Source organism: Tasmannia lanceolata, unplaced genomic scaffold (genome assembly GCF_043159265.1).
Source record: "Tasmannia lanceolata isolate RefF3 unplaced genomic scaffold, GAP_Taslan_0.1 ptg000020l, whole genome shotgun sequence".
Classification (NCBI taxonomy): domain Eukaryota; kingdom Viridiplantae; phylum Streptophyta; class Magnoliopsida; order Canellales; family Winteraceae; genus Tasmannia; species Tasmannia lanceolata.
Genome location: NW_027518697.1, coordinates 6,829,768 through 6,851,168, shown reverse-complemented (window position 1 = coordinate 6,851,168; position 21,401 = coordinate 6,829,768). Strand labels below are relative to the sequence as shown.

The 21,401-nt window shown below is 38.9% G+C and overlaps 2 protein-coding genes across 3 annotated transcripts; both read left to right on the top strand.

Moving 5' to 3' along the window:
* The first annotated feature begins 2,880 nt into the window (after positions 1-2,880).
* On the top strand, positions 2,881-14,869 carry LOC143854880 (DEAD-box ATP-dependent RNA helicase 27-like). Its single transcript, XM_077364999.1, is given in 14 exon segments — positions 2,881-2,938; positions 4,767-4,879; positions 4,882-4,941; positions 8,409-8,594; positions 10,834-10,917; positions 12,346-12,387; positions 12,466-12,535; positions 12,611-12,912; positions 13,004-13,042; positions 13,256-13,360; positions 13,781-13,800; positions 13,802-13,835; positions 13,915-14,040; positions 14,737-14,869. Coding segments are annotated over 14 exon segments (1,272 nt in total). The 3' UTR covers positions 14,770-14,869.
* On the top strand, positions 14,784-20,933 carry EMB1923 (embryo defective 1923). Of its 2 annotated transcripts, XM_077364217.1 has the most exons (3): positions 14,973-15,108; positions 19,557-19,678; positions 20,107-20,933. In XM_077364217.1, exons 2-3 carry the CDS (start codon positions 19,621-19,623, stop codon positions 20,799-20,801), a joined length of 753 nt encoding a protein of 250 aa, XP_077220332.1. In that variant the 5' UTR covers positions 14,973-15,108; positions 19,557-19,620; the 3' UTR covers positions 20,802-20,933. The 2 variants fall into 2 exon arrangements, with proteins under 2 accessions (XP_077220331.1, XP_077220332.1); XM_077364216.1 differs by lacking the exon at positions 19,557-19,678 and having other exon boundaries at positions 14,784-15,108.
* The last annotated feature ends 468 nt before the right edge of the window (positions 20,934-21,401 follow it).

Below are 21,401 nucleotides of genomic sequence, written 5' to 3'. Positions count from 1 at the left end.
CGTGTTCAATGAGATAATTCAGCATGGCATGTTTCAGCCTAAGATGTCTCCTCTTACCATTAAAGAGTGAGTTCTTCACAATCGTAATTGTAGCTTGATTATCATAGAAGACACTTAAGGAATGAATCCTTAACCTAGTAAGTGGAATGTCCATAATCAGATTATTTATCCACTCTGCTTCATCTGCAGCTGAAGCTAGAGCATAAAGTTCTGATTCCATAGACGACAAGGCAATGCAAGTCTGTCTCTTCGACTTCCACGCAACAGCAGCTCCACCCAGGGTAAACATATAACCACTGGTAGACTTACTGTCTCTTAATTCTGAACCCCATGATGCATTAGAATATCCTTCCAAAACAAGAGGATGGCCACTATAACAAAGAGCATAATTTTGAGTACCCTTAAGGTATCTCATCAGCCTCATAAGGGCATCCCAATGCTCATGGCCAGGATTACTAGTAAAATGACTCAGCATGCCAACTGTAAAGGCTATGTCTGGCCTAGTGCAACTCATAGCATACATGAGACTACCAATCAATCTAGAATAATCTAACTGATTCACACTGTCTTCTTCATTAGAGATCAGCTTCTTGGTATAATCAAATGGTGTCTTAATCGGTTTGCACTCACTGCATCCCCATATAGAAAGTAGTTTTTCAATATAATGGGCTTGGCTAAGGGAAATTCCTTGCCTCTCAAAACTTACTTTCATACCAAGAATGGTGTCAACAACACCCAGGTCTTTCATGTCGAATTCTTTACCCAAGGTTAGTTTCACGTCACTCACTACAGAGAGATCGGAACCAAGAATCAACATGTCATCTACATACAAGCAAATAATTGCGACCTTATTCGACACAAAACGATAATAAAGACATTTATCGGAGTAACTTGACAGAAACCCAAGGCTCTTTACTACTTTGTCAAATTTCTGATACCACAATTTAGGTGCTTGTTTAAGACCATATAAAGATTTATTTAATTTACAAACTTTATTCTCAAAACCTTTCATGGCAAACCCTTCAGGTTGATTCATGTAAATTTCCTCTGACAGTTCTCCATTGAGAAAAGCTGTCTTTACATCCATTTGATGCACAACAAAATGCTCAATAGATGTCAAAGCAAGAAGAATTCTTATCGTAGCCAAATGACAGACCGGTGAGTAGACATCAAAGTAGTCTATCCCACTCACTTGAGTATAGCCCTTAGCTACTAAACGTACTTTATATCGAGCTATAGATCCGTCAGGATTAAGTTTCTTCTTCAATATCCATCTACAGCCCACAGTCTTTGCCCCTTTTGGCAAATCGACTAGTTGCCAAGTTAGATTTTATAACAGAGAGCTCATTTCATCATCAATGGCTTCTGCCCACAACAAAGAGTCCCTAGATCTCATCGCTTCCTTATAGGATGATGGATCATTCTCTAAATGGTAGGTCATAAAGTCCTCACCAAAAATTTTTGGGTACTCTATCTCTTGTAGAAACTCTTACAGGAACTGACTCAGATATCAATTTGGGACAAGTGTAAGAAGTAACTGGTTCAGACTCAACCGGCAATTCTGTAACCACCTTTATATCGCCTGGTATGGTCAAACCCTGATCTCTGAGAAATTTATTCTCAAAGAAAACTGCATCTCGAGATTCTATAACCATATTGGTTGATAGATCCAAAAACCGATCAGCAGCACTATCTTCTGCACCTCCTAGGTAAACACAAGTGTTTGTTTTAGGTCCCACTTTAGGTCTCCTAGGATCTGGTATCCTTACATAAGCAATACAACCCCAAGTCTTAAGAGTATCATATCTACAAAGATGTCCATGCCATAACTCATAAGGAGTGGAGGAACATTTTGAGTGTGGCAATCTATTCAGGATGTGATTTGCAGTCAAAGCTGCTTCTCCCCAATAGCAATTAGGCATGCCGGCTGTCAATAACATGGAGTTTAACATTTCTGTTAACGTCCTGTTCTTACGCTCAGCTACACCATTAGATTGAGGCGAGTAAGGAGCAGGAGTTTTAAGTATTATGCCCTGAGAGGCACAGAATTTCTTGAACTCTGTCGAAGTGTATTCTCCTCCTCTATCACTCCTAACTCTCTTAATTTTCAGGTTCAGTTGCAATTCAACTCTATTCTTGAAAACTTTAAATTTAGCAAAATCTTCATCCTTTGATTTTAACAAATAAATATGACAATATCTTGACATATCGTCTATAAATGTGATCAAATACTTCCGACCACCTCTAGTAGTAAAACTTTTAAAGTCACAGAGGTCAGAATGTATCAATTCAAGAAGTTGTGTGCTCCTAGAAACCTGACGAAAAGGTTTTCTAGTAATCTTAGTTTGAGCACAAACCTCACACTTGTCAAAATCATTTGACATATCTAAAGGTAGATTATAAGTTTTAGCAAGTTGGACCATATTCTTATAGTTCACATGTCCTAGTCTGTTATGTAACAACTTAGGACCAAGCAAAGGTGAACTCACTTGACTAACAGTCTCATTTGCTAAACTCAATCTATACATACCATCTATCAAGAAAGCACATCCAAAATAATAAGAGTTAACTGTTAAAGTTACTCTACCACCCAAGAAGGAAGTACACATGCCAGTATTGTCAAGCAAACCAATGGAAATTAAATTATTTTGAATAGTAGGAACTACTTTAACAGCTTTTAAAGTTAGTATTTTACCTGAAGAAAGGGCCAGGTTCGCAGTACCATTGTGAGTGACCTCTACATCTGCTCCACTAGCCACTGTAACAGTCTCCTTTACTTGGGTAATATCATTGAGAAGTTTCTTTGAGTTGCAAACATGACAAGTGGCGCCTGTATCTAACCACCACTCAGAAGAAGTACTGGCCTTCCCTTTGTCCAACATGGCAACAAAACTTTTAGGCTCAGCCTTATCTACCATCATAGTAGCTTGCTTCTGTGGTGTGTCAGATTTAACCTTTTTAGGTTGCCTACAATCTGCAGCAAAGTGACCCCACTTCCCACAGTTGTGGCACTTGCCCTTCTTCTTCTTAAAGATAGGCTTTTTGGCCTCCAACTTAGGGGTATCACTTTTGGTTGACTTAGATGACTTAAGAAATTTCTTAGGATATATCACAGTGTTAGCAGCTGACTGTTGCTGTCTAACAATTTCCAAGTTATTCCTAGCTTTATTCTCATCTTCGATTCGAATGAATCGTTTGAGATCATCCAGTCCCACTTGTACTTTCTTTCTGTACATTTCTGTTTTGAAAGAGTGCCATGCAGATGGTAACTTGTATATAATTGCACCCACCAGAAAAGCATCAGGTAAAGGAATGTTATCATTGGCCAATTTAGATCTCAAAATTTCTAAATCAGATACTTGAGGAGTGATTTCCAGGTTCTCTTGGAACTTGAAATCCATGAATTTGTCCACAAGGTGAGTCTTGGACAATTCTTCCTCTTTCTTGAATTGAGCATCTAAATGATCCCAGATTTCTTTAGCAGTGCCAAATTTGCTGTAGGTTTCTGCAAGACGATCTGATAAACAATTTAATAAGAAGTCTTTGTAGAAATCCTCATCCTTTTTCCATTGAGATTCATCAACATCTTCTCCCGAATCAGCAAAGGTACTCAAAACAGTATAGAAAACATTTACATATTTCAAACCAAACTGAGACTTTCGCTTCCAGGAACTGAACTCAGATCCGCCAAACGATTGAAGTTTGACCATCTCAAAGGGAATAACAGTCTTTTCCATTTTATAACCACAAAAATAAAATAAATTGGAAAGAGTGCACCTGAGCTGAAGAACCAAATCGTGAAAGCTGAGAAACCAAACGCGAAAAACGTTTGCTAACCCGAGAGCCAGCCACAATAAACAACCACAACCCACGGCCAAATTGGGAGAAGAGAAACCCACGTTCAAAAAACACAAGAATCAGCCACAAGAGGGTTCGGCCAACAAAGATGGAAAAGAGTGTGCCTGCAAGATGGATTGCAGCCACCAAAACGACCCAAAAAAGGGGTTCGATTTCCACAGAAAATCTACCCAATTGATCGAGAAATCGAGAGTTTCAAAAATCCCCAAACTTATGTGGGAGAGGAAACCCACAGAAACCCACACCCAATTGAGAGAGAGCTGCAAGTGGGCGAGAAACCCGCAAGGAAGAAGAATTCTGAAAGAGGCTTTACCTCCACACCCAAAACTTGGTGAAGAAGAAACCCACTTTAATCTTCAAGAGAGCAACAGATGTCTTCTTTTTGATCTTGTAGATCTTCCTCTCTCAAAAGCACAAGGACCACTGATGATGCACCAGGACCTTAGCAAAACCAATCACGCCTGCTGCTTCAAGATTGTTGTAGGCAGAGAGAAGAAAAAATAGAGAGTCGGTGGAACTTGGTTGCTTGAAGCATTACGTGGGTTGCATCTAAGTGGAATGCTTACACGTTGCCTCCAGCCCCTATTTATACAAAGTATAAATATTGAAGGGATGAGAGAATAAGAGGTTATGGGCTTCAGCCCATATGGGCCCAGACACCTGGTCCATTATCTATGGGCTTATATTTGAACATATATCCAACACAAGTGACTGTGGATGGAGAGAGAGGGAAAATACCTTGGATGGCATCCGAACACCAAGCCAACCAAAAAAGTGACGGAAAATTAGTCTACTTTCCACCACTTTTCCACAGGAAGTGGATCAACTGAACGATAGCATAAAATAAGTGCAAGTAAAATTACAAAGCAAGGCTCGTAAGGCGTAAACCATCCAAAAAAAATGTAAAGATGTTCTTTTGGAAGGTAAAGATGTTCTTGGGGCGGCAAGGACAGGTTCCAGAAAGACCCTTGCATTTTTGGTACCTGCTGTTGAATTGCTGCATCATATCCACTTCACTCCTCGTCTCCTCGCAATGGGATGGGCGTTGTTGTCATTTGTCCAACTAGGGAGCTTGCCATACAGGTATACCTTTTATCTTTCTTGTTCATTGTCTATAGAATCAATGATAATTTTCTTCGAATTTTCAACTTGCATCGAATTTATGTTATTGTAAGAGTCTCAACTGCTAATTCTTTTTGCAATCATTATACAATTTACGCCATACATTCGTTCTGGGACTTCTAATTATAATTAGCTGGTTTTAAATTTCTACCGAAACCTACATTGAAACAATTCTATTACTATTGAAATGCTTACTGAAACCAAAACTGTTAGTGTGCTAGTGGTATATTGTACTAGTATGTGTTGCATAATTATATTGATATGAATTGCATGTGAAATGTGGTTTATGTATTGTTGGAGATAATTAGTGTACTGGTTGAGAAGAAGATAAGAAGATGCTTCAAGGCGCGTTAATGCTCTCCTTAAGACGATATTCGCCCCCACCAGTAGTGTGCAAAGGGGACCACAAACTCGCCTCCAAGATACAATGAAGCCCGGTTCCAAACGATTGCTTGACGACGTTCTGCACTGAACGGAATCAAGCCTGAATCACCTTTGGTTTTTCAAGTAATTGAGACCCAAGTGTTCTGTTTCTGCGGAAAACAGAATACTTGAAGAGAACTTCTAAAAAACAGTAAAACAGTAACTTTGTAGGGGTTTAGAGAGAGAGAGAGAGAATTGTGCTGGAAATAGTGATTTTGGGTATCCCAAAGTAGAAATCCGAATTCTATATAGAATGAGTATTTTCTACTGTTTTTATAGAGCTTCTGGTAGCTTTCCTCGTTGGAAAACACCCTTTCTGGACATCCTTTCAGCGGGTTTGAATTCTGACCATTAGATCGTGTCTAATCGCGACTCTACGGATCAGATCAATCCTGGAGTGACAGTTGGCTTGTGTAAAAACCGTTTCAACTCTGAACCGCTAGATTGCCCATCCCTGGTGCAGATCGCACCCTTTGGGCCTTTGACCATTAAGTAGATGGGACACCATCCAACGGTCATCTTCCACTAACCATTACACTACGATCCGACGCTTCGGATCGCACCCGCTCACGCACTATCCATTGGAGCCCCTAGGCCTGCTGGGCCAACCGTTGGGCACGAACTCAGGCCCAACCCGGCGGCGTGCGAAGTGCAAAGTGCACCTAAAAAAGCGCCACTATGCTCCCTATAGCCCATTGCCCACGCCGCGCGCGGCGTGCGCGTGTGCGAACGGTGCGTTGCACCATCCCGCGGTTCAACCCAAGGCTAATACCCATTGTGCACCATAATAAAGTAGAGAAAAGAGTTTAGCTTTATAAGCCAAACTTTTTCTTTCTTATGAGTCGATACGGGACTATCTTTTTCACACTACTTTTGCATTCTTCTCTTTCTCTTGCAAAAAGCAACTCTTTCCAAAGAAAAGTTTTTCCTTGTCCAAAACACACTTAGAAAATATTTTCCAAACACTATCTTTTGACCAAAAAATAAGATTTTAAAAATCAAAATCTAACATGTATTAGATATAAAAATTTATATGTATTACATGTAAAATTTGGTATTTACTGAATTATCAGACATGTGCGACAATGTATGTCATCAAGTGTGTTTGGTATTTACTGAATTATCAGACATGCGTGACAATGTATGTCATCAAGTGTGTTCGGTGTTGTTAGACCATTATGCGTGGTTTTTTGCTTATTGGATGGGTTTTTTAGTGTGTATTTGTGCTTGTTATAGAACTTCCTGAAGTTTCATCCTAAATGTCCATTTTTAAATGTTTCCATGTATTTTCATAATTTACAGGATTTCCACTAAAATTTCCATCCGAAACTGACGTGTATTGATGGGGTGTAAAAGCGCAGCAGCCTGTTAGCTGCCGACACGTGGCTAAAGGGGGGCCCACCGCGGACCAGCCTATTAGTTGCCGACACGTGTCTCGAGGGGGAGGCCCACTGCAGACCCCGCGTCAGCAGGGGTAGTTCGGTAATTACCACAGAGTAGGTGAGCCTGAACCTATAGCTGGTGGACACCTGCCTTGGAGCATTAACTCCCCACCTACCCCAAATTTTCCCTATAAAAGGGCTTCAAAAGCTCATAAATCAGGGTATTGAATTCTCACCCACCACTCTCAAAACTCCCTCTTCACTCCGACTCATACTGACTTGAGTGTCGAAGGGCCTGTCCGGAGTACACTCCGGGTCGGTCATTCTGACCTCGTTTGCTTCTGTGCAGAACACAGTTCATCCGGACTCTATTTCCTTCACTTCAGCTCCTCGGGCCCTCCAGCTCGGCTCTTACGTCACTGTCACATCTGTTAACCGATTTCGGGCCTAACATGTATGTATCACTGTTACATAATTACTAGATGTTTGGTTGACTCAGTGTATCTCAACATATATAAGCTTTACTTTATCAAAGGCCTTAAGAGGATTGTAGGCGCGTGGGGCCCAATAAGTGGCATGTTTGCCCAATAAGACTTTTATTGATTTTATTTCGATTTTATTTAGTTTTTAGGGATTTTATTTTCGTGTTATTTACTTTTAGGAATTTTTATTTCCATTGATTAAATATAGAGCCTCATGTATTGGACAAGATAGCTTTGGAATATTATTGAGTGAAATTTCTCCCCTCTAAATTTCTCTTCCTCCTCTTCTTTCCTCTTCCTCCTCTTTCCCTTTCTTTCCCTCTTCTTGTCATTCTCTTCTTCTTCTCTTCTTTCCGCTTCTTCTACTATTCTTCTTCTCTTCTTCTTCTATTCTTCTCCTCCTTTTCTCCTCTTTCTCTTCCCCCGTCCCGCATCAAGACCTGAAATGCTGTTTTGCTTTCCTGAAAAATGATTTCCAATATAAGTTGTTTGGAAGGCTGTTTTTCTTTCTTCTTTTACTTTTCTTATTCCAGTGATTTCATAGTTTTCTTCTTATTTCTGGGAAGTGGCTTTTATGAGTCCTAATTGCTTGGTTGACTCAATGAAGCTCAGCATATATAAGCTTTAATTTATTAAAGAGATGAAAGGCAGTTTTGCTTTTCTGAAAAATGATATCCAATGTAAGTTTTTTGTCAGGCGGTTATTCTTTCTGAAAATAACATCCAATATATAAGTTGTTTGTCAGATTTTGTGACATTAATATAGTGTTATATGATGTTGGCCAAATTATTTGCTTGAGAACCGAATGATAAGGTAGAAACTTGCCAAGTATGGTAATGGATACTACCATTCAAAAAAGAGTATGGTAATGGATACTATTTTAATCATCTATTTCTAACATAGTAAGAGGGCTTGTGAACTGTAACTCGTAAATGAACATGGCATTCACAATACATTGCGTCTTCATATGTCTGAATGTCACTGTAACTTTATTGTCTTAAGTCACTAATGTTTCATTATATCTGTTAACATATACTCGAGCATAAATCGTGATATATCTTTCTTGAGCGTGACTTTACTGATATTCTGTTTGCAAAGTTGATTACCCTTTGGACTCAGCTTCCCTTTTTTAATTCTACAGACACATGCCGTGGCAAAGGACCTTCTCAAGTACCACACACAGACTCTTACGCTGGTTATTGGTGGTGCAGCTCGAAGGGGAGAAGCGGAGCGCCTTGTGAAAGGCGTAAATCTGTTAGTAGCAACTCCTGGAAGACTTCTGGACCATCTTCAGTCCACTAAAGGATTCATTTATAAAAATCTGAAGGTAATAAAGGCAACTCCCTTGGAATAGATGTATTGGTAGGTGCAGTGTTTAAAAACTCGGACTCGGACACTTGGCCATTTACTTGGGCGAGTCAATGATTGACGCGGTCAAGTTTTAATTATATCTGGCTAGTCAAAGTTCTAATTGACATGATAAGGAATAACTCTGACTTGGGGGGAACTCGGCTAAGGTAAAAGGGAGTAAACTTGTGTGAATAGATGATTGACTCGGGGAGTTTTAAACAGTGAGTAGATGGCTTTATCATGCAAACTTAGGAACGGGCCTCTTCCTTTCTTCTGTGGTAGGTTTTGGGAGATGAACCTGACATTGTTTTAAATTTCCACCAAAACCGACACAAAACGACCAAAATGTTTGTGTTTCCTTCCCCGAAAGGCCGAAACCAATACTGAAATTGAAATACAAACCGAAACGAAAGCTCGGAGTCATTACCGAAACAAAAATAGAGTTTCATTCTTTTGAACAGATGTCATCCTTCCTGTCGGAATCCTACTGCAACATGTGAAACCCATACTTTGCTCTAGTACCTAATAGTCATTGTTTGATTAAAGTATTTATTTCCTGCAATTTTCCTATTATTCGCCATAAGATCCATTGATCAGCCTTGCTTTTCTAATTGATATTCTTGATTTTAAACCAATGACTCTAGTATGCTCTAGGCTTCAAACCTAGAGACAAAGGCTTCACACCTGAGAAGGCTTCACACCTCCAGTTGCAAGTTATTGCAAAATATAACTTTCAAAAGATTCATTCATCATTCGCTCGTTGCCAAAATAATGTACAAAGAACTATCTCTTAGGAGAAGGAGAGAGATGGGTATAACTACCTAGGTTGTCCATGTCATTAGGAGAGAAAAAATGGGTATAACAACTTGGGTGATACATGGGAAGGGAAGAGGGGAGATGTATATGACTACATGGGTGACACATAGCAAGAGAAGAGGAGAGATTAATATAACTACTTGGGTGATACATGGCAAGAGAAGAGGAGATTGTGTAACTATCTGATTCCTTTCCTTTAACGAGAGTTTGACACATGAAACTCTTACAACAGTATAACACATAAGTACAAAAGTAAAATATAAAAGATAAAACAAAAATAAAAAAGTCACTTTGAAATTGAATCGACGGTTTTCTTTGCCCGTCTTCTATGATGCCCCATCAGAACCCCTTGATTTCACACTGGCAATTCCTTATGATCCATGAACTTCTGAATTGGAATCTTTTATTCACCCCCATTTTGATACAAATTTAGCTTTTGAAAATGGGCCTTGATGGGCTTTATTTTTCCACCCTTCCAAACTTCGTTGCTCTAGCCTCGAAGGTAATAGCTGCCCAAATGCACAGCAGTAAGTCCGAGATCTCGATTTATGTTAGTGTTTGAGAGGCAGTATCTTTTCTTTGCTTTCTGCAGCTCTACTCCACAATGAAGAGGATCTTCTTTCAATTGGCCAAGGGCATTTGGATTGTATAGCAAGCACTGCCTCATCACAAGTGAGCTGAAACAGGGATCAAATCTCACTCCGGTAAGTGTGGTGTGGACATTCTCTCCCCTTCGCATATAATGTGAAGTCCAAACATTTTGGGCTAGACTTTCCCCTTGACTTTTCTAAATTCTGTCTGCATATGTCTCTTAGGAAGAAGAGACTGCCTACCATCACCGAGAGACTCCATTAGTGGTTCCGTACTAGACTTCAAAGGTGGTCCTTTGAGAACATTGGTGAAAAGGGAGAAGAGGCCTGGGAGGGGGTTCTGATGTGGGAAGGCATTTTGGGTTGACCTTGGATTTGAAGCCCTTCCACATATCATAGTTGTAGGATATGCTCATCCAGGTCCATATCTAAAGAGAATCCTTATTTTTCTGGAAATAGAAGGGGGAAGCAAAGGAAAGGATCTCAAAGGGAAGGATCAGAAAAAAGAGAAAGTGAGAAATGGAAAGGGGTAAGTTGGATCATCTAATATGACATCAACATGAAAATAATTTTAGTTGGATCGTCTTTTATATCTTCCTACTAATGATTGTACGACATTTGGAGGTTATATGATCTTGTATCTGATTTATATTCTTATACTTCAGAAGAGAATGACATTGTAACCTATTTATTAAAATTAAGTTTTTAAATGTGGAAGTTTTAGCCTTTTGGCAGCTTAATTTATATTTATTATTAACTGGGATTTTGATGTAAGTTTAGTATTTTCTTAGAATTCTTTTTGATGTGTAGTGCCTCATGATTGATGAAGCTGACCGAATATTGGAAGCAAACTTTGAGGAAGAAATGAAGCAAATCATTAAGCTTTTACCAAAGGTAGGCTTAATATTTTTTGCCGCTTTTATCATATACCTTTTGATTATGTAACCAGTTAATTTTAGTAATCCTTAATTGGAACATTTGATTTGTATTTTCCTAGTCATGTAAAATTTTAAATTATCTATGCTGAGCAAGAAGAAATGATATACACAGAGTTGCAAGAGGCTTATGTAATTGTTTCTCTTTTACTGTATTGATATTGCATTCCTGTTAGTGTCACACATGATGTCTTCCTAAGTGTCTGTTTTGAACTTCGGTGTTAGCTGTCATATTGCAATTCTGTTGGTATGCTTGCATGTTTTTCTATTTGTGGAATTTCATTTTTTATCATATACTCTAATGATGATAGAAAATAAATGATTTCTATATGGAAGTCTCGATACTCATATAATACGTTTGTGATCACACTAGCTGTGTTAAACGTTCCACACCTGCCCACGCCACACACACACAAGCACCCAAATTGTTTTTGGATAATCTCTGTAAACTGCTGAACAAACGTATGATGACGAACCATTCACTCAGCATACCTTGATTGAGACGAACCATTTAAACCATGTCTTTATTGTCTTTATTGTCACTGAATATGAACTTGTATATATTCATATTTTATAGTCTTTTTTATGGATCTTGATCGGATGCTTAGTACCACATAATCAGAACATTTTTATGGTCATTGATTCATCTAAGATGAGGTCTACTACGTGAATGGATTAGATTAGATCAAGCTATTACAACTATTACAATTCCCTAAAACGCTCTCAGCAGGCAATTAAAGTGTAAAACAAGGTGAGTTCACCCTTGTATGTATTCTTGATTCAAAAGGTACGTTTGCAGGTAGAGTTTGGATTGTAGGAAAGGTTGAAGGATGTTTTGGCTCCTTCACTAGATTGACTCTAGATAAGTTTTAGATGTTGCAAAGAATATAACCTTGGGGGCTTAACTTGAAATTGTTCGAGGGCATTGTTCAATATTCTACCATGACTATCTGTTCCACAAGTGCCCCCTCTAGCCCTCTACCTCTGTTTCATCTAATGACAATGGGTATTTATAATATGAATGCTGAAGGCTGTCATTTTTAGAAATTACTGGCTAGACAATATGAAAGGCTTCCTGTGCATATTACACTTGTAGTATAGTTTTATAGGAGTTTAGTACCTAGCACAAATGTAAATTTTATATCAGAGTTGCAATTTAGATCTTTGTGGCACTCATTCATCGCATAGAGAATTACCCTGCTGCTGAAAAGTCTCGGAAGCCTGGGTTTTTTCTTGATATCAGTGAGATGCAGTACTGACCTGCAATGAAAAGTTGGATTTTTTTTTTATATCATTTTGTCAATTTCCTTAGGCACGTAATTTCCATGGCATTTAATTATATATTTGGTAGTTGTGTTTTGAGCTCATTGAGATGGTAGCTGTACAGGAGCGGCAGACAGCTCTTTTTTCAGCTACCCAGACTAAGAAGGTTTGTAATTCTTATTCAAATTAGCACCCCTCATTTCTGCCAATCCAACCAATGTCACAAAAACAATATATTCTGCAGGTTGAAGATCTTGCCCGTCTGTCATTTCAGACGACTCCTGTATACATTGGAGTGGATGATGGAAGGAATAAGTTAAACACTTAAATCTACTGCCATTTTTTCAATCTTTAACATCAAATCACACTCACGAGCTTAGGAACAATGTAGGTCACTGTTGAAGGGTTACAGCAAGGGTACTGTGTAGTGCCGAGTGCCAAGAGATTTGGTCTTCTCTACTCTTTCTTGAAGAGGAATCTTTCCAAAAAGGTGATGGTTTTCTTCTCATCATGTTACTCAGTCAAATATCATGCGGAGCTGCTCAAATACATTCAGGTTGATTGCTTTGATATCCATGAAAAGCAAAAGCAACAGAAAAGGACTTCCACCTTTTTCGACTTTTGTGAGGCAAATAAGGGTATCTTATTATGTACAGATGTTGCTGCTCGTGGGCTTGATATCCCTGCCGTGGTTTGTTTTCCCACTCCCACCTTCGGTTGTTATTGTCCTAGACTAGCTTTGTATACGAGTAAAATTTCTGTTTTCTTTCTTCGTCTGGCAGGACTGGATTGTGCAGTATGATCCTCCAGATGAACCAAAGGTATCTACTATTTCTGCCCATGTGTTGTGCTTGTTTTGCAGCTATCCAGCAAGGTTTGAAAATTCGGTGTCAGTTTTGGCCGAAACTGAAATTTCGGTGTAAATCTTAAAATTTCAGTTTCGGTCCCGGCCGAAATCCGAAATTTAAAGCCATGGCTATCCTTAAGGAATTTTCTGTAAGTGACTTGTTCTGGTTCAAAAATATACTTTTCAGGTGTACATTCACAGGGTTGGCCGAACAGCTCGTGGGGAAGGTGGAAAAGGGCATCCCCTGCTGTTTTTTATACCAGAAGAGTTGCAATTTCTTCACTATTTCAAGGTCTAGTAATTTTACTTTGTACCCTTTGGGGCCGTCTGGATATCAATATTTTAAAATCTTGGAATTCCTCAAAATCCTGGATGTGAAACGAGAGAAGAAGGAGACTGTTAGCTACCATTTTCAAAAAAAAAAGGAGACCATCCTTCGTTTTCTCATTTCTCGCCTCACTTTTTGTCGAGCGAGATAGTACGAGATCGTCCCGTGTTTCTAGGTTTTAGAATTCTTGGGATGGGGGAGAGATTTCTAAAACCTGGATTTCTTACTTAAAATCCATGATAATGGATTGTAAAATCCAGAATTTTACACCGCTTTCAAACTAAAACCCTGATTCTAAAATCCACATATCCAAATAGCCCCTTTTTGTCGAGGAGACACATTTGACAGGAAACACTAGATGATTCTACTTTTTATTTCAAGCAGGCAGCCAAAGTACCTGTGAATTGATGAAAAGAAGCTCGCAAAAGTACAGTCCCACGTGCTATGTCCCTCTTGAGGCAGTCTTATTTCTGCTTGTTTAGACATTGATCTGTAAAATTGACAAGGAATTGATGCAGGAAAAACTTGCAGCAAACAACTATTATCTGAATAAGTCAGCTAAAGAAGCTTACAGGTCTTACATATTAGCATATAATTCGCATTCTATGAAGGACATATTCAACGTTCATCGCCTTGATCTTCAGGTAACAAGAATATCTATCATCTTACTAAGCATTATCTGCTCAAAGTCGTAGGGTTGCAAATCGGGTCGGTTTTTTATTGTTTAATTTCAAAGATCGTAGAAAAAAAACAAATCTCCATACTAAAAATATCTAAATTTAAGTCATCAAGTGCATAAATTTAAGAAGGAAACTATTTTTTCACATCACAAATTTGACCCATCTCAATGAAAGCAATTTTATCAATATATTTTTTTGAAAATTGACATATTTCATTAATACTCAGATAGCTTTAAGGACTAGGACTCCCGGCCTGCAATACAAAATATTAATATATATTGGAACGGGCATACCCGAGGCCAAGTTAAGAGGTTGTTTTACTTCTGTTACGCGGCCAAGTTTGTCGCCAAGAAATCTGCCATTCACTATTTTACCAAGGGCTGAGATCAATCTCATCAAATGGCCTTCACAAAACAACGAATGCCTGATTTCTGGGAACTTGTGTAGATGATTCCTATGAATACAATTTTTAGGTTGTCGAACAAATGGACGGTATAGGATGTGCGATCTCTCTATTATAGATCGGAGGGTTAAGATGATCCTAAGGATATGATTTTTGGGTCACAACCTATTTAGTATTTACACTGTGGCTGAACAAATGGACGGTATGGATCATCTACAGCATCATATAATTTCTCATTTTGTTTTCCTTTCATTTAGCAAGGAGAAATGGTGGAGAACGAGTCTGTCTAATTTTATCTCTCTAAATGTCGCTTCCCCTTCTCTCTCCTCAGCAACTCCCTAACCTCTCTACCACTCGCCTTCTCCAATACCCTTCTCCTCCAACCAGAAGAATCACTCTTTTAAAACCTTACCCTCCTCGCCATTTTCGCACACTAGGGTTTTCTACTCGCAGAACCTTTGTCTCTCTTGCCCACTCTGTCAATGGAGGAGGAGAGCCCGAGCCCGAGCCCGAGCCCTTGGTCGTTAACAAAGCAGAAGAAGCGCGAGGGCAGAGTACAATGCCCTCGCGTTTCAGGTACTTGTTGAAGGAAGCTCCAGATCGGCCGTTTTTGTTGCCGTGGTTGATCGGTATGAAATCCTCTTTCGCTTCTTTATTTCTTGGTTTTTTGGAGCGTGTGTAGTTGAAACTAGTATAATTTTCTCGCTCGATATTGAAATTTAGAGTCTTATTATTGCTTTCTAGGGTTTCAGTTCAAGTGTGAGCATTCGTGCACAGCAAGATTTAAAGTTTGATTGATGTCATTGGGCCTATCTTTTGAGAATTTTCAATGTTTGTATTGGGGTGAGCATAACTTTGGGGTTCGGTGTTAAATTTTATGCTTCTTTTGTGTTTTCTAGGGTTTTAACTTTCAATTGACCAAGCGTATGCGCTGATACCAGCATGAATTTTTTTATTCAGTCATAAAATTTACTGCTTGAGCAATGATTTTTATTGTGTATCTAGGATTTTAACCTTTTTATCATAGCATGAGTGGATTGAAATGAGTTTGGATATCTTGTTGAATCTATAAGTTCTTGCTCTCTTACTGTTATCTAGGGCTTACCTAGGGTTTTAGATTTTTTTAAGAGCTTTAATTAAGCCCTGAAATAAGCATATTTTTCACTCTATCTTTAAATGTAACGCTTGATTAGTGTTTCCTAATGAAATGGGCGTGGCTTTTTCATTCAGTTTTGAAAATTTTGGGCTCAATATAAGAATTTCCTAGGTTTATCTCTGGTTTTAATTTTCATATAATCATTCATGCATTGAATGAGCGTGACTTTCTTGTTCAATCTCGAAATTGTGTTTGGCATGAGCTACAATAAACATTTCCTAGAAGAGTCTTTGTTGCTTGGAAGTGATGCGGCTAGAGTAGACATTGTTTTGGCTGTTGTTAGCTGTATATGTGATTTTGTAGGTAATCTTTCTACAGGGGTTCAACTTCTCAAATTGTTTTTAGGTGCCATATAATTAACAGATGATGTGAACCGGCTCTAATAAAAAACTGACCCGGGATCAACCCTATGACTTAGTACAACTCGAGAGACACAAAACCTACCTAAAGATGCCATAATAGACAAATGGCTTAACTAGGCTCTAAGGGAATTTCGATTGAACGCCTAGATGGCGTTTGGTATGGAACTGGCGAGGAATTTGAGCTCTAAGATCTGATACCAAATTGATGTGAACCGGCTATAGTACCAAATTACTGCAAACCACACATATGGTTTTGCATATGATTTTCTGGTAATTTATGACCAATATATGTGTTTTGATTCAACGAAACAACAACGTGCGTTCCTAAATCAACATAAATGGATCATAAATAACCAAATACAATAAGGATTTTCAATGAAATGCTAAGCTTAAGAGTTCCACCATCAAAGAAACTAAATTCATCCCAATCTTGTTCCATACAATAATTCCTAAAATCAGATCTCAGTCAAAACTGTCGTAGAAAATCAGGTCTATAGCTATGTTTGGATGCGCGGGGGTGGCTCCGAGAGTAGTGGAATAAGAAGTCAAAAGGGAGGAGACAAGCATTTGATCTGTCTAGAATTATCTCTCGGAGAATAGTGGAATAGTGGTAAGTAGTGTTTGGTTGCACGGCATAGACTCAGAGAGTAGTGGAAAAAGCAGGGGTCTCATACCAATATAGAGTGAAGAGAGAGAGAGAGAGAGAGAGAGATAGGGTAGAGATAGAAAGAGAGAAAGAAACCCCTTTTCCAAAAAAATTCTACCAAAATTCTTCTTTTTTGGTAGAATTTGGTTTGAATGTGAGAAGGGGGGCATGAATCTCACTTGAGCGCTACATGGGCAGACAAGCAGCTATTATGTCATAAACATGTTGGGGTGTCTCCTGGAATTTCATTGCAATATTGGCAACCAAACGAGGAATCGACAGCTGTCGGCATTTGAAATTCCAATAGATGCTGAGGTTTTGTGCAACCAAACACTGCCTAAAGAAAATACTTAAGGCCCAAATAATACTAAAAGGGTAAGAAATATGGGTATGGTGAAAGGATAAGGGTAGTGTGTATGAGTGACAAGGGTAGGTAGATTGGATTAAATCATGGTGTAAAAACTAATAGGAAAAAAGTTGGTTATGTAGAAAAGAAAGGGGAAGGTTCAAAGGGTGAGACTGTGAGGGAAATAGTTTATAGAAAAAAAAAGGGAAATGTAATCATTACTTAGGAGGGTGTGTCTGGCTTCATGCAATGGCCATCCGTTGCAGGCAATGTCCGAAAGGGGGAAGAGGGCAGCTAGAGAGGGAAAGAAGGGTTGTTGACAACCGAAGAGAAAATTGAGATCAAGAAAGGGATCAAGATCAAGAAGAAATCTGGATCAATAAAAGAATCAAGATCAAGGAAGGAGAAAAATAGGCGTAGAAAGGGGTGGCTTAGGGTGCGTTCTTTAGCAATTCTTCTGATTCTCATTCTGAAAGTCAGAATCAATTCTTATTATTCAGAGTACTTCCTGAATGAGAATAATGTCTATTAACTCACTTCAAATGTATCCATAGAAATGCCTCAAAATTCTAGCCAATAGAATTCAAAACGTTGCTTAAAAACTAAAAAGCAAATATCCAGTTTTCATCTACAATGTAATACCAGAAAAACTACTAAACGCCCTGCCAATGCAAAATAAACTACTTAACGCCCTTCCAATGCAAAATTCAAACAAAAAGAAGGGAAGAAATCATCAAAATTCCATCTGTAATTTCTCACTTCAAGGAAGCAAATCAGATTCACATCAGTTCAAACTTCAAAGGTCCATCTTGTCAAATGTTAGCTTAGAAAATTCAGGGAAAAAAATCTATCAAATCCATTCCAAATTAAAGGAAAAGGATGGAATGAGAAAAAAAATTGAAAGAACCTTATCATTATCGAAATCACATTCGTACTCATCATCTGAATACTGCTCTAAGGCCTATCCATTGAAATTCCAGTCTCCTTCAACTGAAGCCCTCAACCAAGTCCCACGCTCATTTCTGAAATATCCTCCATTGCTGATCGAAAAATGGCAAGACATAATCGCCAGCCGCAAAACGGCGACTCGACAGTGTCGCGGCGAACTTGCCGAACCTTAGAAAAAACGCTAACCCGGATTGCATTGTTAAATCTCTACGGGCATGGCTATTGATAAAACCGTAGCCTATCCAGTTTGCCAAAATCATTTGAAAAAGATATCGGATTTTCGGTTCCCGGAATTCGATAACATGGTGAAAGGTTTAATAAATTCGAACTACAAAACGGAGCAGAAGTTTGGAACTTGGAGCTCTTTGTTCTTTCCCAGCCCCATGAATCTAGGCTGAGGAGAATAAGCTAGCTTTTTCCCTAGGGTTTTGACAGTTTGCAGAGCTGATATGATTGATGAATCTAGGCTGAGGAGAAGATCGCTTTTTTCCTAGGGTTTCGACAGTTTGAAGAGCTGGAGAGAGAGAGAGAGAGAGAGAGAGAGAGAGAGAGAGAGAGAGAGTTCTAATCCCGAGGAATTATTTCTATTTCCTTGGAGCAAAAAAGGCAAAAGAACAAGATTTTCGTAATTTTCTATTCGCATGGAGCGAAAAATACGAAATACCATTCTGAAGAAGCATTAAAGAACGCAACCTTATGAACCCAACTCTCTTGAAATGTATGTCTTGATCAGTATTTTCTAAGGTGCTGTTTTTTTCCCTGAAGTGTTTTTAGACCATGCCTGGTTTGAAATGGGCTTGGCTTTCTCATTCAGTCTTGCAATTTTTTTGCTTCATATAAGTATTTCCTATGTTATCTCCATTGTTAATGTTCTTATGTTCATTTTTTAGCAGCTGTATTCTTATGATCATTAATGCATTGAAGTGAGCATAACTTTCTTGTTCAATCTCAAAATTAAGTTTTTCAAATGAGCTGCCACAGCATGTCCCAGAAGTGTCTGTTGATTGGAAGTGATGCAGTTAGAATAGACTTTGTTTATGCCGTTGTTAACTTGATATGTGATTATGTAGGTAATATGTCTATGGAGGTTCGGCTTATCAAATATTTAATTTAGATTTTAAAGCAGTTGTATTCTTGGATCCATTTTTTCATATGTTTAGCATTGTTTTCAAGTACCATATAATTAGCATATCTGTGAACTACTCGGCAAAAGAAATTATGTTTTTGTGTACGACTGTGTGTCTGATGATCTTGATGGTATCCCTTTTACTAGAAATATAGGACAGCATAAACTAGTGAATTATATGTTGGGTTTTAGCTATGAACAATTGACGTAGTTTTTATTGAAGTTCAAAGCACTTTGTTACTCATGGCTTAGAAATGGCCTAATAATGTAAATTTTTGGTTGAGATGAAAGTTCTGTGGATCATATTCCTTCTATTTTAACTGAAGATATGGATTTGGTCCCAAATTCCCCACAATTGTAGCTCCCTAATAATAAATTTTGGATTCTCTTGAGAAAGCACAAAATATAGAGAATTTTTCATTTATGGAGAGAAGCCAATGCTCCTGCACCTGTTCTACTCTCAAAAGCTGATTTATCCATGCACTCTGAACAGGCCGATGGAGATTTGACTATTTTGTAGGGGAAATGAAAGAAATGGGTAGACAGATAAAGAGTTTATGCACATACCGCGGAGTGCTATTGGGATAGTTGATAAGTTAGCAAAAACAGAGATGGGTAAGGATGTTTAATATACAGGGAAAATGTTGCCATATGATGTCCATTTGCAATCTTATAACTATTAATTCTACTGTTTTCTTTATAGAAAGGTCGCAAAGGTTTGAAAGAGGAGGAATACACATCAAGAAACATCTCTATCCTTTAGCTTTTTCAAAAAGAGATGTTAATAACAAACACACACACACACACACACATTTTGGGCAGTTATCTTTTCTTGCTTTATCGGAAACATTTAGGATGGCCTGCCTACATGCAATTTTTTTTTCGTAAATCATGATCCGCCATTTCTTCTATACGAGCTGTTTAATTATTTTTTATGCCTATCCCCATTTTGTTGAAATACAATTCCTTCATCTCAGAAGGGATTCAAACAGCCCTGTTGGTTGCTAAATCCTTCTTCTTCTTTTGCTTTTATTATTTTGTAGTCCCAGTTTTTCTCATTTATACATGGCGAACGGTTGCATGGGAGCTCACCAACTGGAAGAAAGCTGTACTCTCCATTGCCAATTTCTTGGGCTATCTGTTAAAGCTTGCTTTGGCCTTGATATTCCATTTCATTGGTGATCCAGTCACTGCTCTTATTAGATACATCGAGACCTTTCTCTATTCCGCCCAATCTATCTACTCCGGCATAGTGGCATATGCCCCTGTACAAGAGCTGACTGTGATTATCATCCTTTCTTCAGCTGTACTGGCCATTGCAGAATCTACGGTCCCAGGCTCTGTAAATAGTCAGCCATATCTTCTCACCTTGGCCGGCCTACTTGGGTTTTGGGTCGTGGGGGGCTCCATCCCCACATTGCTCTTTTGGTTGCTCTTACTGGGAATGTATTGTTTCTCGCGGTTTATTAAGAAGAGGGACAATGTTTCAGCTGCATTGCCCTTTGCTGCTGTGGCAGTGGCTGTTGGGGAACCTTGGGTGAGAGGGCTGGCCATGGCTTTTTATCTAGCTCTTGCCATCTCTCAGCATTCAAAATCTCCCAAAGAAAATGCAGAGATGGAAGTACCTGCAAGTGGTAGAGGACCTCCATTGCCACTGCTGGGTTTGGCATTGGCCATCGGGATTCATGTTGCCGCCAAGTGGGTCAGGTACCGACATTTGACGTGGATGGTAGCATGATTGATCCAACTTGTTTCCTATTCTGGGTGTTTTGAGGATTGTAAAATGGGAATTTTGCTTGGAATGTTGATTGAGAATCCTTTCCCTTCAGAGCTTTGGCTTATGATTATCAGGTAGTAGTAATTCATGGTCTTTCCGTGTGCATCTTTCATTTAGGCCCCGTTCGTTTAAGATTATGGCAACGATTGTGTGTCAAACTGATTATTTTGAGTTTAATAATCCGTTTGCCATTCACAATCAATTGGTTGCCATAATCTTCAATGAACAGGGCCTTGATGGAGCTTTGGTTTCTGATTATCATCTGATGGTGCTGCTATGCTTGTTCATGCGAAGATGTTTTAATTGGCTTTTTTGTTAGGAGTTGGGACCCGGTGGAACTCACCCTTAAAAGCTAGCTTTTAAGGGGAGGGTGCGCAAGTCTCCTCCACACCTAAGTAATGTGGGAACTACAAGATCCTCTCTTAGGGATTTTCTCCGTCTTTGATGCTTCATTTGGTTGCTTGGGGTGGCTTGGAGAGTAGTGGAATAGGAAGTCAAAGGGTGAGACAAGCATTTTTATCTGCCTAGAATTACCTTGGAAAATTGTGTAATAGTGTTTGG

Excerpts from the sequence above, each read along its gene's own strand:
- EMB1923 (XM_077364216.1), top strand. The coding sequence starts at position 14,784 with ATGTCGCTTCCCCTTCTCTCTCCTCAGCAACTCCCTAACCTCTCTACC. Across the intron at positions 15,109-20,106 it reads TTTGTTGCCGTGGTTGATCG|TCCCAGTTTTTCTCATTTAT; the intron begins GTATGAAATCCT and ends ATTATTTTGTAG.